Source organism: Oncorhynchus nerka, linkage group LG15, assembly GCF_034236695.1.
Source record: "Oncorhynchus nerka isolate Pitt River linkage group LG15, Oner_Uvic_2.0, whole genome shotgun sequence".
Classification (NCBI taxonomy): Eukaryota; Metazoa; Chordata; class Actinopteri; order Salmoniformes; family Salmonidae; genus Oncorhynchus; species Oncorhynchus nerka.
In genome coordinates, this window is record NC_088410.1 from 101,676 (window position 1) to 122,077 (window position 20,402).

The 20,402-nt window shown below is 37.3% G+C and overlaps 2 protein-coding genes across 2 annotated transcripts in view; one reads left to right on the forward strand and one right to left on the reverse strand.

The window, feature by feature from the left end:
- LOC135560291 (regulator of G-protein signaling 11-like) overlaps positions 1-3,270 on the reverse strand; it is a gene marked incomplete at its 3' end in the record, with an annotated part of 78,265 nt that extends 74,995 nt beyond the window's left edge. Inside the window, exons 1-3 of the mRNA XM_065002149.1 lie at positions 3,154-3,270; positions 2,857-2,918; positions 2,542-2,652 (exon numbers count right to left, since the gene is read on the reverse strand). Of these exons, the coding sequence (XP_064858221.1) occupies positions 2,542-2,652; positions 2,857-2,918; positions 3,154-3,270 (290 nt within the window). The remainder of the gene's footprint in view (positions 1-2,541; positions 2,653-2,856; positions 2,919-3,153) is intronic.
- Positions 3,271-5,417: 2,147 nt separating this feature from the next.
- Positions 5,418-20,402, forward strand: part of rgs11 (regulator of G protein signaling 11) — a 77,684-nt gene continuing 62,699 nt past the window's right edge. Inside the window, exons 1-3 of the mRNA XM_065000818.1 lie at positions 5,418-5,495; positions 16,570-16,646; positions 16,740-16,821. Of these exons, the coding sequence (XP_064856890.1) occupies positions 16,624-16,646; positions 16,740-16,821 (105 nt within the window). The 5' untranslated portion in view covers positions 5,418-5,495; positions 16,570-16,623. The remainder of the gene's footprint in view (positions 5,496-16,569; positions 16,647-16,739; positions 16,822-20,402) is intronic.

The window sequence follows — 20,402 nt, forward strand, 5'->3', positions numbered from 1 at the left end:
CATTCCCAGATACAGATACTGTCATTCCCAGCAGATACAGATACTGTCATTCCCAGATACAGATACTGTCATTCCCAGATACAGATACTGTCATTCCCAGCAGATACAGATACTGTCATTCCCCAGATACTGTCATTCCCAGATACAGATACTGTCATTCCCAGATACAGATACTGTCATTCCCAGATACCTGTCATTCCCAGATACAGATACTGTCATTCCCAGATACAGATACTGTCATTCCCAGCAGATACAGATACTGTCATTCCCAGCAGATACAGATACTGTCATTCCCAGCCGATACAGATACTGTCATTCCCAGCCGATACTGTCACAGATACTGTCATTCCCAGATACAGATACTGTCATTCCCAGATACAGATACTGTCATTCCCAGATACAGATACAGATACTGTCATTCCCAGATACAGATACTGTCATTCCCAGATACAGATACTGTCATTCCCAGCAGATACAGATACTGTCATTCCAGCAGATACAGATACTGTCATTCCCAGCAGATACAGATACTGTCATTCCCAGCCGATACAGATACTGTCATTCCCAGCCGATACAGATACTGTCATTCCCAGCAGATACAGATACTGTCATTCCCAGATACAGATACTGTCATTCCCAGCTGATACAGATACTGTCATTCCCAGATACAGATACTGTCATTCCCAGATACAGATACTGTCATTCCCAGATACAGATACTGTCATTCCCAGATACAGATACTGTCATTCCCAGATACAGATACAGATATGTCATTCCCAGATACAGATACTGTCATTCCCAGATACAGATACTGTCATTCCCAGATACAGATACTGTCATTCCCAGCTGATACAGATACTGTCATTCCCAGATACAGATACTGTCATTCCCAGCCAGATACAGATACTGTCATTCCCAGTCATTCCCAGATACAGATACTGTCATTCCCAGATACAGATACTGTCATTCCCAGCAGATACAGATACTGTCATTCCCAGATACAGATACTGTCATTCCCAGATACAGATACTGTCATTCCCAGATACAGATACTGTCATTCCCAGATACAGATACTGTCATTCCCAGATACAGATACTGTCATTCCCAGATACAGATACTGTCATTCCCAGATACAGATACTGTCATTCCCAGATACAGATACTGTCATTCCCAGCAGATACAGATACTGTCATTCCCAGCAGATACAGATACTGTCATTCCCAGCCGATACAGATACTGTCATTCCCAACACAGATACTGTCATTCCCAGCCAGATACAGATACTGTCATTCCCAGCCGATACAGATACTGTCATTCCCAGATACAGATACTGTCATTTCCCATTCCCAGATACAGATACTGTCATTCCCAGCAGATACAGATACTGTCATTCCCAGATACAGATACTGTCATTCCCAGCTGATACAGATACTGTCATTCCCAGCTGATACAGATACTGTCATTCCCAGCTGATACAGATACTGTCATTCCCGATACAGATACTGTCATTCCCAGATACAGATACTGTCATTCCCAGCAGATACTGTCATTCCCAGCCGATACAGATACTGTCATTCCCAGATACAGATACTGTCATTCCCAGATACAGATACTGTCATTCCCAGCAGATACAGATACTGTCATTCCCAGCAGATACAGATACTGTCATTCCCAGCCGATACAGATACTGTCATTCCCAGCCGATACAGATACTGTCATTCCCAGCCGATACAGATACTGTCATTCCCAGCCAATACAGATACTGTCATTCCCAGATACAGATACTGTCATTCCCAGCCGAGACAGATACTGTACCTGGGACAGAAAGGCCTCTGGTCCCCTGTACCTGTACCTGGGACAGGACGGCTCCTAGTCCCCTGTACCTGTACCTGGGACAGGACGGCCCCTAGTCCCCTGTACCTGGGACAGGACGGCCCCTAGTCCCCTGTACCTGGGACAGGATGGCCCCTAGTCCCCTGTACCTGGGACAGGACGGCCCCTAGTCCCCTGTACCTGTACCTGGGACAGGACGGCCCCTAGTCCCCTGTACCTGGGACACGATGGCCCCTAGTCCCCTGTACCTGGGACAGGATGGCCCCTAGTCCCCTGTACCTGGGACAGGACGGCCCCTAGTCCCCTGTACCTGGGACAGGACGGCCCCTAGTCCTGTGTCGCTGGTGTCCGTCTGGACCAACATCGGGCGTTACTAGATTCGGATGGGAGCAAAGCGCTTCCTTCAGGTGCCTGAACGCGGCTTCGGTCTCGTCTGACCAGTTCACTGTTTTCAGGAGGTGGGCCCTGGTTAGATAGGTAAGGGGGAGGCGCTAGCTGCAAAGTTGGGGATAAACTGGCTGTAGTATCCCATCCTGCCCCAGGAAGGACTTGACCTGTGTCTTGGTGCGTGGAACGGGCCAGTCACGTACCGCGTGGAGCTTCTTCTCCTGGGGCTTGACTTTCCCCCGTCTGATCAAATACCCCAGGTACTCCACCTCCTCAAACCCCAGCTTGCATTTCTTGGGGTTCGCTGTCAACCCGGCTTACCATATATCCATATAGGCCGCTGCCCACTGTTGGTGGGGTCGGAGGACTTTATCCATCAGGTGCTGGAACATGGGTGGGGCTCCGATGAGACTGAATGGGAGGACCCAGGTGCTGGAACATGGGTGGGGCTCCGATGAGACTGAATGGGAGGACCCAGGTGCTGGAACATGGGTGGGGCTCCGATGAGACTGAATGGGAGGACCCGGTACTGATATAAGCTGTCTGGTGTCGAAAAAGCTGTCTAATACCCCCCAAACAATTGACGAGCCCATTTCTCTGAGGGTGAAAGACGGAGTTCAAGATCTGCTTTCATACCTTGGGATCTCGTTCAGGATGCCCACCTGGTTAAAGAGGTGGAATAGATCCCGGGCGATTCCCTTGGAGACCGCCGCCCGTAGGGATATCGGGTGGCATAATCTACTATTACCAGGATGTACCAGTGTCCTGGTGCCATTTTTACCAGTGGCCCCACTATGTCCATTGCGATCCGTTCAAATGGCAACCTGATGATCAGTAGCGGGACCAGCGGTTTTGGGAAGTGTGCATTTGGGGTGGTGATTTGACACTCCGGGCAGCTGTGGCAAAAGTCTTCCGGTGGAACTGGGCGCCAACCTGTTCCCGGGTCTTCTCCATTCCCAGGTACACCCCCAACAGATGGGTGCGGGCCAGCTCGAGAACAGCTCCCACTCTTCGTTGGAGCAGCAAACAGCACCTCTCGAAGTTCCCCATGTTGGTGCGACACCTGATACAAAAGGCTTGATTTGGAAATGACGGTATAGCCAGTCACTCACCCCTGAAGTAGCTGGCCATCCACCACTATCACTTGGGCCGCGGCGGCTTTCAAGTTCGCAACCTCTCGAACTGTCCCTTCAGTTGGCCCGTGGCAGATGTCTCGGCTGGTCCCTCAAAATCGATGAGGGAGAGAATGAGCTCCGTTGTCTTGGCTGTTTGTTCTTGGGTCGTTGTCCTGTTTTTATTTTACCTTTATTTAACTTGGCAAGTCAGTTAAGAACATATTCTTATTTTCAATGACGGCCTAAGAACAGCGGGTTAACTGCCTGTTCAGGGGCAGAACGACAGATTTGTACCTTGTCAGCTTCAGGGGTTTGAACTTGCAACCTTCGGTTGTATTCCAACACTCTAACCACTAGGCTACCCTGCCACCCCGAGCTGGAAGGTCCTGAGCGCTCTGGAGCATTTAAAGATCTCTCTGTACTTTGCTCTGTTCATCTTTCCATCGATACTGACTAGTCTTCCAGTCCCTGCCGCTGAAAATGCTACTGCCACCACCATGCTTCACCATAGGGATGGTGCCAGGTTTCCTCCAGATGTGACGTTTGGCTTTCAGTCCAAAGAGTTCAATCTTGATTTCATCAGACCAGAGAATCTTGTTTCTCATGGTCTGAGAGTCCTTTAGGTGCCTTTTGGCAAATTCTGTTTCCAAGCCAAATCTGAGTTGTTTTGAAGTAGGCTAACTTTAGCTAGCTAGCTAGTTAGGTAGCTAACAAGCCAATGTCAGCTATACTAGCGACGATAGGGATAATGATTATCAAAATATACATAATCAGCAATCTATGGTCTAGCTAACGGTATTTTCACCACCACTGGGGACCAATGAACCCCAACCACGTATTCCGAACGGTAGGATATTAGGGTACTTCGGAAGGGCATGCAAACCATAGTTGGCTGTGGTCAATCTGTATAGGGCTTTTCAGTCTCAAACGGCCGTGATCCTTTGGGTTCTAACCCTAACCATAGTTGGCTGTGGTCAATCTGTATAGGGCTTTTCAGTCTCAAACGGCCGTGATCCTTTGGGTTCTAACCCTAAACCCTAGTTGGCTGTGGTCAATCTGTATAGGGCTTTTCAGTCTCAAACGGCCGTGATCCTTTGGGTTCTAACCCTAACCATAGTTGGCTGTGGTCAATCTGTATAGGGCTTTTCAGTCTCAAACGGCCGTGATCCTTTGGGTTCTAACCCTAAACCCTAGTTGGCTGTGGTCAATCTGTATAGGGCTTTTCAGTCTCAAACGGCCGTGATCCTTTGAACTCATTGGGGGCAATAAAACAACAGAGCCATTCAATAAAGGAGGAGTGATTTGAGCGTTGAGCTTTGGGAAAAGGGGGCATGAATTGTTTACATAATTCTAATCCAAAACGTACCTCCATTGACTCGTTGTGACCCACTCAGGTTCCAAACTTTAGACCCAGACTGACTGTGCCCATATTTAGCCTATTTACACTTTGTCATACATTTTGACACAAAAAATGTTTCTGACTCATATCGATGCCTTATAGGCCGTTTTCAAAAGGATAAGTAGTGACAGTCGCTCCTTAAGGGTTAACAGTTGAGGGTTAGGAGTTGAGGGTTAAAGGTTAAAGGTTAAGGGTTAAGAGTTGAGGGTTGAGGGATAAGGGTTAAGAGAGGTTAAAGGTTAAGAGTTGAGGATTGAGGGTTAAGAGTTGAGGGTTAAAGGTTAAAGGTTAAGGGTTAAGAGTTGAGGGCTGAGGGATAAGGGTTAAGAGAGGTTAAGGGTTAAGAGTTGAGGATTGAGGGTTAAGAGTTGAGGGTTAAAGGTTAAAGGTTAAGGGTTAAGAGTTGAGGGCTGAGGGATAAGGGTTAAGAGAGGTTAAGGGTTAAGAGTTGAGGAATGAGGGTTAAGAGTTGAGGGTTAAGGGTTAAGGGCTGAGGGTTAGGAGTTGAGTATTAAGAGTTGAGGGTTAATGGTTAAGAGTTAAGAGTTGACAATTGAGGGTCGAGGCTTAAGAGTTGAGGGTTGAGGGTTAAGAGTTGAGGGTTAAGGGTTAAAGGTTAGGCATTGAGAGTATGTTGTGACTTCTGTCATTTATTTGACTACAGTTTGTATGGTCTAAACTGGTCATCTTATCTCTGTCCAGCAATCTATCTGGCTAAGAAGAACATCAGGAAACAGGGGGAGCTGGTGGACTATGAGAAGGTGATTATTCTAACCTATAATTTACCAAACATTTACTAAACCTTTACTAGACCGGTATTAACCCTTTACTAAACCTGTATTAACCCTTTACTAGACCTGTATTAACCCTTTACTAAACCTGTATTAACCCTTTACTAAACCTGTATTAACCCTTTACTAAACCTGTATTAACCCTTTACTAAACCTGTATTAACCCTTTACTAAACCTGTATTAACCCTTTACTAGACCTGTATTAACCCTTTACTAGACCTGTATTAACCCTTTACTAAACCTGTATTAACCCTTTACTAAACCTGTATTAACCCTTTACTAACCCTTTACTAAACCTGTATTAACCCTTTACTAAACCTGTATTAACCCTTTACTAACCCTTTACTAAACCTGTATTAACCCTTTACTAAACCTGTATTAACCCTTTACTAAACCTGTATTAACCCTTTACTAGACCTGTATTAACCCTTTACTAAACCTGTATTAACCCTTTACTAAACCTGTATTAACCCTTTACTAAACCTGTATTAACCCTTTACTAAACCTGTATTAACCCTTTACTAGACCTGTATTAACCCTTTACTAACCCTTTACTAAACCTGTATTAACCCTTTACTAAACCTGTATTAACCCTTTACTAAACCTGTATTAACCCTTTACTAAACCTGTATTAACCCTTTACTAAACCTGTATTAACCCTTTACTAAACCTGTATTAACCCTTTACTAAACCTGTATTAACCCTTTACTAGACCTGTATTAACCCTTTACTAAACCTGTATTAACCCTTTACTAGACCTGTATTAACCCTTTACTAAACCTGTATTAACCCTTTACTAACCCTTTACTAACCTTAACCCTTTACTAAACCTGTATTAACCCTTTACTAAACCTGTATTAACCCTTTACTAGACCTGTATTAACCCTTTACTAGACCCCTTTACTAAACCTGTATTAACCCTTTACTAACCTGTATTAACCCTTTTAAACCTGTATTAACCCTTTACTAACCCTTTTACTATTAACCCCTGTAAACCTTATTAACCCTTTACTAAACCTGTATTAACCCTTTACTAGACCTGTATTAACCCTTTACTAGACCTGTATTAACCCTTTACTAAACCTGTATTAACCCTTTACTAAACCTGTATTAATTAAACCTTTACTAAACCTGTATTAACCCTTTACTAAACCTGTATTAACCCTTTACTAAACCTGTATTAACCCTTTACTAGACCTGTATTAACCCTTTACTAGACCTGTATTAACCCTTTACTAAACCTGTATTAACCCTTTACTAAACCTGTATTAACCCTTTACTAAACCTGTATTAACCCTTTACTAAACCTGTATTAACCCTTTACTAAACCTGTATTAACCCTTTACTAACCCTTTACTAACCCTTTACTAGACCTGTATTAACCCTTTACTAGACCTGTATTAACCCTTTACTAAACCTGTATTAACCCTTTACTAAACCTGTATTAACCCTTTACTAGACCTGTATTAACCCTTTACTAAACCTGTATTAACCCTTTACTAAACCTGTATTAACCCTTTACTAAACCTGTATTAACCCTTTACTAAACCTGTATTAACCCTTTACTAGACCTGTATTAACCCTTTACTAAACCTGTATTAACCCTTTACTAAACCTGTATTAACCCTTTACTAAACCTGTATTAACCCTTTACTAAACCTGTATTAACCCTTTACTAAACCTGTATTAACCCTTTACTAAACCTGTATTAACCCTTTACCTTTAAACCTGTATTAACCCTTTACTAAACCTGTATTAACCCTTTACTAAACCTGTATTAACCCTTTACTAAACCTGTATTAACCCTTTACTAAACCTGTATTAACCCTTTACTAGACCTGTATTAACCCTTTACTAAACCTGTATTAACCCTTTACTAGACCTGTATTAACCCTTTACTAAACCTGTATTAACCCTTTACTACCCTTTACTAACCCTTTGCCTAGACCTTTACTGAAACCCTTTACTAGACCTGTATTAACCCTTTACTAAACCTGTATTAACCCTTTACTAAACCTGTATTAACCCTTTACTAAACCTGTATTAACCCTTTACTAAACCTGTATTAACCCTTTACTAAACCTGTATTAACCCTTTACTAAACCTGTATTAACCCTTTACTAACCCTTTACTAAACCTTTACTAACCCTGTATTAACCCTTTACTAGACCTGTATTAACCCTTTACTAACCTGTATTAACCCTTTACTAGACCTGTATTAACCTTTAACTAAACCTGTTTACTAAACCTGTATTAACCCTTTACTAAACCTGTATTAACCCTTTACTAAACCTGTATTTAACCCTTTACTAAACCTGTATTAACCCTTTACTAAACCTGTATTAACCCTTTACTAAACCTGTATTAACCCTTTACTAAACCTGTATTAACCCTTTACTAGACCTGTATTAACCCTTTACTAAACCTGTATTAACCCTTTACTAAACCTGTATTAACCCTTTACTAGACCTGTATTAACCCTTTACTAGACCTTTACTAGACCTGTATTAACCCTTTACTAAACCTGTATTAACCCTTTACTAGACCTGTATTAACCCTTTACTAAACCTGTATTAACCCTTTACTAAACCTGTATTAACCCTTTACTAAACCTGTATTAACCCTTTACTAAACCTGTATTAACCCTTTACTAACCCTTTACTAAACCTGTATTAACCCTTTACTAACCCTTTACTAGACCTGTATTAACCCTTTACTAACCCTTTACTAGACCTTTACTAGACCTGTATTAACCCTTTACTAAACCTGTATTAACCCTTTACTAAACCTGTATTAACCCTTTACTAGACCTGTATTAACCCTTTACTAAACCTGTATTAACCCTTTTAAACTATTAACCTGTATTAACCCTTTACTAAACCTGTATTAACCCTTTACTAAACCTGTATTAACCCTTTACTAAACCTGTATTAACCCTTTACTAGACCTGTATTAACCCTTTACTAAACCTGTATTAACCCTTTACTTTACTAGACCTACTAATTAACCCTTTACTAAACCTGTATTAACCCTTTACTAGACCTGTATTAACCCTTTACTAAACCTGTATTAACCCTTTACTAGACCTTATTAACCCTTTACTAAACCTGTATTAACCCTTTACTAACCTGTATTAACCCTTTACTAAACCTGTATTAACCCTTTACTAAACCTGTATTAACCCTTTACTAAACCTGTAACCCTTTACTAACCTTTACTAAACCTGTATTAACCCTTTACTAAACCTGTATTAACCCTTTACTAAACCTGTATTAACCCTTTACTAAACCTGTATTAACCCTTTACTAAACCTGTATTAACCCTTTACTAAACCTGTATTAACCCTTTACTAGACCTGTATTAACCCTTTACTAGACCTGTATTAACCCTTTACTAGACCTGTATTAACCCTTTACTAAACCTGTATTAACCCTTTACTAAACCTGTATTAACCCTTTACTAAACCTGTATTAACCCTTTACTAAACCTGTATTAACCCTTTACTAAACCTGTATTAACCCTTTACTAGACCTGTATTAACCCTTTACTAGACCTGTATTAACCCTTTACTAAACCTGTATTAACCCTTTACTAAACCTGTATTAACCCTTTACTAGACCTGTATTAACCCTTTACTAGACCTGTATTAACCCTTTACTAAACCTGTATTAACCCTTTACTAAACCTGTATTAACCCTTTACTAAACCTGTATTAACCCTTTACTAAACCTGTATTAACCCTTTACTAGACCTGTATTAACCCTTTACTAAACCTGTATTAACCCTTTACTAAACCTTTACTAAACCTGTATTAACCCTTTACTAGACCTGTATTAACCCTTTACTAGACCTGTATTAACCCTTTACTAACCCTTTACTAAACCTGTATTAACCCTTTACTACCCTTTACTAGACCTGTATTAACCCTTTACTAGTATTAACCCCTGTATTAACCCTTTACTAAACCTGTATTAACCCTTTACTAAACCTGTATTAACCCTTTTACTAGACCTGTATTAACCCTTTACTAGACCTGTATTAACCCTTTACTAAACCTGTATTAACCCTTTACTAGACCTGTATTAACCCTTTACTAAACCTGTATTAACCCTTTACTAGACCTGTATTAACCCTTTACTAGACCTGTATTAACCCTTTACTAAACCTGTATTAACCCTTTACTAGACCTGTATTAACCCTTTACTAAACCTGTATTAACCCTTTACTAGACCTGTATTAACCCTTTACTAAACCTGTATTAACCCTTTACTAAACCTGTATTAACCCTTTACTAAACCTGTATTAACCCTTTACTAACCCTTTACTAAACCTGTATTAACCCTTTACTAAACCTGTATTAACCCTTTACTAAACCTGTATTAACCCTTTACTAAACCTGTATTAACCCTTTACTAGACCTGTATTAACCCTTTACTAAACCTGTATTAACCCTTTACTAGACCTGTATTAACCCTTTACTAAACCTGTATTAACCCTTTACTAGACCTGTATTAACCCTTTACTAAACCTGTATTAACCCTTTACTAAACCTGTATTAACCCTTTACTAGACCTGTATTAACCCTTTACTAAACCTGTATTAACCCTTTACTAAACCTGTATTAACCCTTTACTAGACCTGTATTAACCCTTTACTAAACCTGTATTAACCCTTTACTAAACCTGTATTAACCCTTTACTAGACCTGTATTAACCCTTTACTAACCCTTTACTAAACCTGTATTAACCCTTTACTAAACCTGTATTAACCCTTTACTAGACCTGTATTAACCCTTTACTAAACCTGTATTAACCCTTTACTAGACCTGTATTAACCCTTTACTAAACCTGTATTAACCCTTTACTAAACCTGTATTAACCCTTTACTAAACCTGTATTAACCCTTTACTAGACCTGTATTAACCCTTTACTAAACCTGTATTAACCCTTTACTAAACCTGTATTAACCCTTTACTAAACCTGTATTAACCCTTTACTAAACCTGTATTAACCCTTTACCCTTTAAACCTGTATTAACCCTTTACTAAACCTGTATTAACCCTTTACTAAACCTGTATTAACCCTTTACTAAACCTGTATTAACCCTTTACTAAACCTGTATTAACCCTTTACTAGACCTGTATTAACCCTTTACTAGACCTGTATTAACCCTTTACTAAACCTGTATTAACCCTTTACTAAACCTGTATTAACCCTTTACTAGACCTTATTAACCCTTTACCTAAACCTACTAAACCTGTATTAACCCTTTACTAGACCTGTATTAACCCTTTACTAAACCTGTATTAACCCTTTACTAAACCTGTATTAACCCTTTACTAAACCTGTATTAACCCTTTACTAAACCTGTATTAACCCTTTACTAAACCTGTATTAACCCTTTACTAGACCTGTATTAACCCTTTACTAAACCTGTATTAACCCTTTACTAAACCTGTATTAACCCTTTACTAAACCTGTATTAACCCTTTACTAGACCTGTATTAACCCTTTACTAAACCTGTATTAACCCTTTACTAGACCTGTATTAACCCTTTACTAAACCTGTATTAACCCTTTACTAAACCTGTATTAACCCTTTACTAAACCTGTATTAACCCTTTACTAACCCTTTACTAAACCTGTATTAACCCTTTACTAACCTGTATTAACCCTTTACTAAACCTGTATTAACCCTTTACTAAACCTGTATTAACCCTTTACTAAACCTGTATTAACCCTTTACTAAACCTGTATTAACCCTTTACTAGACCTGTATTAACCCTTTACTAGACCTGTATTAAACCTTTACTAGACCTTTACTAGACCTGTATTAACCCTTTACTAAACCTGTATTAACCCTTTACTAAACCTGTATTAACCCTTTACTAGACCTGTATTAACCCTTTACTAAACCTGTATTAACCCTTTACTAAACCTGTATTAACCCTTTACTAAACCTGTATTAACCCTTTACTAAACCTGTATTAACCCTTTACTAAACCTGTATTAACCCTTTACTAAACCTGTATTAACCCTTTACTAAACCTGTATTAACCTTTACTAAACCTGTATTAACCCTTTACTAGACCTGTATTAACCCTTTACTTAACCCTTTACTAGACCTGTATTAAACCTTTACTAGACCTTTACTAGACCTGTATTAACCCTTTACTAAACCTGTATTAACCCTTTACTAAACCTGTATTAACCCTTTACTAGACCTGTATTAACCCTTTACTAGACCTGTATTAACCCTTTACTAGACCTGTATTAACCCTTTACTAAACCTGTATTAACCCTTTACTAAACCTGTATTAACCCTTTACTAAACCTGTATTAACCCTTTACTAGACCTGTATTAACCCTTTACTAAACCTGTATTAACCCTTTACTAGACCTGTATTAACCCTTTACTAAACCTGTATTAACCCTTTACTAAACCTGTATTAACCCTTTACTAAACCTGTATTAACCCTTTACTAAACCTTTACTAGACCTGTATTAACCCTTTACTAAACCTGTATTAACCCTTTACTAGACCTTTACTAAACCTGTATTAACCCTTTACTAAACCTGTATTAACCCTTTACTAAACCTGTATTAACCCTTTACTAGACCTGTATTAACCCTTTACTAGACCTGTATTAACCCTTTACTTTAAACCTGTATTAACCCTTTACTAAACCTGTATTAACCCTTTACTAGACCTGTATTAACCCTTTACTAAACTTTACTAGACCTGTATTAACCCTTTACTAGACCTGTATTAACCCTTTACTAACCTGTATTAACTTTACTAAACCTGTATTAACCCTTTACTAAACCTGTATTAACCCTTTACTAACCTGTATTAACCCTTTACTAGACCTGTATTAACCCTTTACTAAACCTGTATTAACCCTTTACTAAACCTGTATTAACCCTTTACTAAACCTGTATTAACCCTTTACTAGACCTGTATTAACCCTTTACTAAACCTGTATTAAACTAGACCTTTAACTAAACCTGTATTAACCCTTTACTAAACCTGTATTAACCCTTTACTAGACCTGTATTAACCCTTTACTAACCTGTATTAACCCTTTACTAGACCTGTATTAACCCTTTACTAAACCTGTATTAACCCTTTACTAAACCTGTATTAACCCTTTACTAAACCTGTATTAACCCTTTACTAAACCTGTATTAACCCTTTACTAAACCTGTATTAACCCTTTACTAAACCTGTATTAACCCTTTACTAAACCTTTACTAACCCCTTTACTAAACCTGTATTAACCCTTTACTAAACCTGTATTAACCCTTTACTAAACCTGTATTAACCCTTTACTAAACCTGTATTAACCCTTTACTAAACCTTATATTAACCCTTTACTAAACCTGTATTAACCCTTTACTAAACCTGTATTAACCCTTTACTAAACCTGTATTAACCCTTTACTAAACCTGTATTAACCCTTTACTAAACCTGTATTAACCCTTTACTAAACCTGTATTAACCCTTTACTAAACCTGTATTAACCCTTTACTAAACCTGTATTAACCCTTTACTAAACCTGTATTAACCCTTTACTAGACCTGTATTAACCCTTTACTAAACCTGTATTAACCCTTTACTAAACCTGTATTAACCCTTTACTAAACCTGTATTAACCTTTACTAAACCTGTATTAACCCTTTACTAACCTGTATTAACCCTTTACTAAACCTGTATTAACCCTTTACTAAACCTGTATTAACCCTTTACTAAACCTGTATTAACCCTTTACTAAACCTGTATTAACCCTTTACTAAACCTGTATTAACCCTTTACTAAACCTGTATTAACTAAACCTGTATTAACCCTTTACTAAACCTGTATTAACCCTTTTAACCCTTTACTAAACCTGTATTAACCCTTTACTAAACCTGTATTAACCCTTTACTAAACCTGTATTAACCCTTTACTAAACCTGTATTAACCCTTTACTAAACCTGTATTAACCCTTTACTAAACCTGTATTAACCCTTTACTAGACCTGTATTAACCCTTTACTAAACCTGTATTAACCCTTTACTAAACCTGTATTAACCCTTTACTAGACCTGTATTAACCCTTTAACTAAACCTTTACTAACCCTTTACTAAACCTGTATTAACCCTTTTACTAAACCTGTATTAACCCTTTACTAGACCTGTATTAACCCTTTACTAAACCTGTATTAACCCTTTACTAAACCTTACCTAACCCTTTACCTGTATTAACCCTTTACTAAACCTGTATTAACCCTTTACTAACCTGTATTAACCCTTTACTAAACCTGTATTAACCCTTTACTAAACCTGTATTAACCCTTTACTAAACCTGTATTAACCCTTTACTAAACCTGTATTAACCCTTTACTAAACCTGTATTAACCCTTTACTAAACCTGTATTAACTTTACTAAACCTGTATTAACTAAACCTGTATTAACCCTTTACTAGACCTGTATTAACCCTTTACTAAACCTGTATTAACCCTTTACTAACCTGTATTAACCTTTACTAAACCTGTATTAACCCTTTACTAAACCTGTACCCTTTTAACCCTTTACTAAACCTGTATTAACTTTACTAAACCTTTACTAAACCTGTATTAATTAACCCTTTACTAAACCTGTTTAACTAAACCTGTATTAACCCTTTACTAAACCTGTATTAACCCTTTACTAAACCTGTATTAACCCTTTACTAAACCTGTATTAACCCTTTACTAGACCTGTATTAACCCTTTACTAAACCTGTATTAACCCTTTTTACTAAACCTGTATTAACCCTTTACTAAACCTGTATTAACCCTTTACTAGACCTGTATTAACCCTTTACTAAACCTGTATTAACCCTTTACTAAACCTGTATTAACCCTTTACTAAACCTGTATTAACCCTTTACCTATTAACCTTTAAACCTAAACCTGTATTAACCCTTTACTAAACCTGTATTAACCCTTTACTAAACCTGTATTAACCCTTTACTAAACCTGTATTAACCCTTTACTAAACCTGTATTAACCCTTTACTAAACCTGTATTAACCCTTTACTACCTGTATTAACCTTTACTATTAACCTTACTAACCCTTTACTAAACCTGTATTAACTTTAAACCTGTATTAACCCTTTACTAAACCTGTATTAACCCTTTACTAAACCTGTATTAACCCTTTACTAAACCTGTATTAACCCTTTACTAAACCTGTATTAACCCTTTACTAAACCTGTATTAACCCTTTACTAAACCTTTACTAGACCTGTATTAACCCTTTACTAAACCTGTATTAACCCTTTACTAAACCTTTACTAGACCTGTATTAACCCTTTACTAAACCTGTATTAACCCTTTACTAAACCTGTATTAACCCTTTACTAGACCTGTATTAACCCCTTTACTAAACCTGTATTAACCCTTTACTAAACCTGTATTAACCCCCTTTACTAGACCTTTACTACCTGTATTAACCCTTTACTAAACCTGTATTAACCCTTTACTAAACCTTTACTAGACCTGTATTAAACCTTTACTAATTAAACCTGTATTAATACTAACCTGTATTAACCCTTTACTAAACCTGTATTAACCCTTTACTAGACCTGTATTAACCCTTTACTAACCTGTATTAACCCTTTACTAGACCTGTATTAACCCTTTACTAAACCTGTATTAACCCTTTACTAAAATTAACCTTTACTAACCCTTTACTAGACCTGTATTAACTAAACCTGTATTAACCCTTTACTAAACCTGTATTACTAAACCTACTATTAACCCTTTACTAAACCTGTATTAACCCTTTACTAAACCTGTATTAACCCTTTACTAAACCTGTATTAACCCTTTACTAAACCTGTATTAACCCTTTACTAAACCTGTATTAACCTTTACTAACCTGTACTAACCCTTTACTAAACCTGTATTAACCCTTTACTAAACCTGTATTAACCCTTTACTAACCTTTAGACCTGTATTAACCCTTTTAAACCTTTACTAAACCTGTATTAACCCTTTACTAAACCTGTATTAACCCTTTACTAAACCTGTATTAACCCTTTACTAGACCTGTATTAACCCTTTAAACTAAACCTGTATTAACCCTTTACTAGACCTGTATTAACCCTTTACTAAACCTGTATTAACTAAACCTTTACTAAACCTGTATTAACCCTTTACTAAACCTGTATTAACCCTTTACTAAACCTGTATTAACCCTTTACTAGACCTGTATTAACCCTTTACTAAACTAAACCTGTATTAACCCTTTACTAAACCTGTATTAACCCTTTACTAAACCTGTATTAACCCTTTACTAACCTGTATTAACCTTTACTAAAACCCTTTACTAAACCTGTATTAACCCTTTACTAAACCTGTATTACTACTAACCCTTTACTAGACCTGTATTAACCCTTTACTTTACTAAACCTGTATTAACCCTTTACTAAACCTTTACTAACCCTTTACTAGACCTGTATTAACCCTTTACTAAACCTGTATTAACCCTTACTAAACCTAACCCTTTACTAAACCTGTATTAACCCTTTACTAAACCTTTACTAAACCTGTATTAACCCTTTACTAAACCTGTATTAACCCTTTACTAGACCTTTACTAAACCTGTATTAACCCTTTACTAAACCTTTACTAGACCTGTATTAACTATACCTTTACTAATACTACCATTATACCTTTACTAAACCTGTATTAACCCTTTACTAAACCTGTATTAACCCTTTACTAAACCCTAACCTTCAGTAAACGTTTCCTAAACCTTTAGTAAACCTTTCCTAAACCTTTCCTAAACCTTTAGTAAACCTTTCCCAAACCTTTAGTACACCTTTCCTAAACCTTCAGTAAACCTTTCCTAAACCTTTCCTAAACCTTTCCTAAACCTTTAGTAAACCTTTCCTAAACCTTTAGTACACCTTTCCTAAACCTTTAGTACACCTTTCCTATCTCCACTATCTGTCTGTCCATCAGTAGGATCACTAACCGTCCTCCTGTCCTTCTCATCCCCTCTCCTCTTCAGGAGAACTACAGCATCCTGCACAAGAAGATTAACCACACCTGGGACTTTGTGGTGATGCAGGCTAGAGAACAGCTCAGGTAACTACACACACACACTCAGACACACTCAGACACACAAACACACACTCACCTCTCTTAACCCTGTGTGTCTCTCTCTCTGTGTGTGTGCAGGGCCTCTAAGCAGAGAAGGAAGGCTGACCGTATCGTTCTGGAGTGTCAGGAGCAAGCCTACTGGCTGACTAACAAACCATGTGTAAATATGCCACTATACTACTACTATACTACCACTATACTACTAAGATACTACTACTATACTACTATAATACAGCTATGACTACTACTACTACACTACTGCCATAATACTACCAGTGTCAGGAGCAAGCCTACTGGCTGATCAACAAACCATGTGTAAATACTATACTACCACTATACTACTACTATACTACTACTATACTACCACTATACTACTACTATACTACTACTAGATACTACTACTATACTACTACTATACTACTACTATACTACTACTACTATACTACTACTATACTACTACTATACTGACTATAATACTACCGCTATACTACTACTATACTACCACTATACTACCACTATACTACCACTATATGACTAAGATACTACTACTATACTACTACTATACTACTACTATACTACTATAATACAGCTATGACTACTACTACTATACTACCACTATACTACTACTATACTACTATAATACAGCTATGACTACTACTACTATACTACTATAATACAACTACTATACTACTACTATACTACTACTATACTACTATAATACAACTATGACTACTACTACTATACTACTACTATACTACTATAATACAGCTATGACTACTACCACTATACTACCACTATACCACTACTATACTATTACTATACTACTAAGATACTACTACTATACTACTATAATACAGCTATGACTACTACTATACTACTACTATACTACTACTATACTACTACTATACTACTACTATACTACTATTATACTGCTATGACTACTACTATACTACTACTATACTACTACTATACTACTACTATACTACTCTTATACTGCTATGACTACTACTACACTACTACTATACTACTACTATACTACTACTATACTACCACTATATTACTACTATACTACTAAGATACTACTACTATACTACTACTATACTACTATAATACAACTATGACTACTACTACTATACTACTACTATACTACTATAATACAACTATGACTACTACTACTACACTACTACCATAATACTACCATACTACCGCTATACTACTACTATACTACTACTATACTACTATAATACAACTATGACTACTACTACTACACTACTACCATACTACTACTATACTACCACTATACTACTACTATACTACTAAGATACTACTACTATACTACTACTATACTACTACTATACTACTATAATACAACTATGACTACTACTACTACACTACTACCATAAGACTACCATACTACCGCTATACTACTACTACACTACTACCATACTACTAAGATACTATTACTATACTACCACTATACTACTACTATACTACTAAGATACTACTACTATACTACTATAATACAGCTAGGACTACTACTACTATACTACTACTATACTACTATAATACAACTATGACTACTACTACTATACTACTACTATACTACTATTATACTACCAATATACTACTATGCTGCTACTGTACTTGGACTATGACTACTTCTACTATACTGCTACTATACTGCTACTATACTACTACTATACTACTACTATGACTACTACTATACTACTACTGTAATACTACTATACTACTATTATACTACCACTATACTACTATACTACAACTATGGCTACTACTACTATACTACTACTGTAATACTACTATACTACTATTATACTACCACTATACTACTATACTACTAGTATACTGCTATAATACACCTATGAATACCGCCACTATACTACTACTATACTACTATAATACAACTATCACTACTACTACTATACTACTACCATGATACCACTACTATACTACTATAATACAACTATGGCTACTACTATAATACTACTATACTACTACTATAATACTAATATATTACTGCTATACTACTACTATAATACTACCAGACTACTATAATACAACTATGACTACTACTACCAATATTACTACTATACTACTGCTGCTACTAATACTACTACTACTACAAGTACTGCTACTACTTATACTACTATTCTAACACTACTACTGTAAGTATTACTACTACTACTGCTACTACTACTACTACTAATTTTACAAATATTACTATTACTATACTGCTACTACTGTTACTACTACTATGGGTACTAATATTACTACTACTATACTACTACTTGACTACTACTATACTACAACTATGACTATTTCTACTACTATGCTTCCACTACTACTAGACAACTACTACTACTACACTATGACTACACTATGACTACTACTACACTATGACTACACTATGACTACTACTACACTATGGCTACACTATGACTACTACTACACTATGGCTATTACTATTTCTACTGCTACTACTACTATACTACGACTATACTATGACTACTACTACTACTCCTACACTATGACTATATTATGACTACTACTACTACTACTACTACTACTACTACACTACGACTATTACTATTTATACTACTACTAATTTGACTAATATTACTACTACTGTACTGCTACTACTATACTACTAATATTACCACTACTAGACTACTACTACTACTACTAATATTACTACTACTACTATACTACTAATATTACTACTACTATACTACCATCGGCATACTACTAACACTACTGCTACTGCACTGCTACTACTATACTACTATACCACTATACAACCAATATTACTACTACCATACTACTCGTACTACTACTACTATACTACTAATATTACTACTATACTACTATACTACTAATATTAATACTATACTACTACTATACTACTTATGTTACTACTACTATACTACTATAACTATACAGCTAATATTACTACTACTATACTACTACTGCGCTACTACTTTACTACTACTGGACTACTATTATTACTACTACTACTACTACACTGATACTACTGCTATACTGCTACTACTACTACTACTACTACTATACTAGTAGTACTACTACAGACCAGATCAGTCTAACCCAGACCAGATCAGTCTAACCCAGACCAGTCTAACCCAGACCCAGACCAGAAAAAATATATAAGGGGAGTGAGGAGAGGGAGGGAGGGAGGGGGTATAGAGACAAGGAGGAGCAGTGAGGGGAGGAGAGAGTGGAGTTGAGGGAGAGGAGGAGAGAGGGTATAGAGGGAGAGCAGGAGAGAGTGGAGGGGAGGGTGCACTTTCTCTTCTGTTCCTTAATTCTCATGAATTAAAGAGGAGGAGCGGAGGAAAAGAGAGTGCAGAGGAGTGGAGAGAGATAATGGAGGGAATAAAGATGGAGGAAATAGAGTGGAAAACATGAGCAGGGCTAAGTGCTCACACTCTCTCTCAGAGCTGACTGTGTGTGTGTGTGTGTGTGTGTGTGTGTGTGTGTGTGTGTGTGTGTGTGTGTGTGTGTGTGTGTGTGTGTGTGTGTGTGTGTGTGTGTGTGTGTGTGTGTGTGTGTGTGTGTCAGCTGACCAAGATGGCGTAGCAGTTGAACTTCTGTTATTGTCTTGTCCCGTGTACAGTCGTGGCCAAAAGTTTTGAGAATGACAAATATTAATTTTCACAAAGTCTGCTGCCTCAGTTTGTATGATGGCAATTTGAATATACTCCA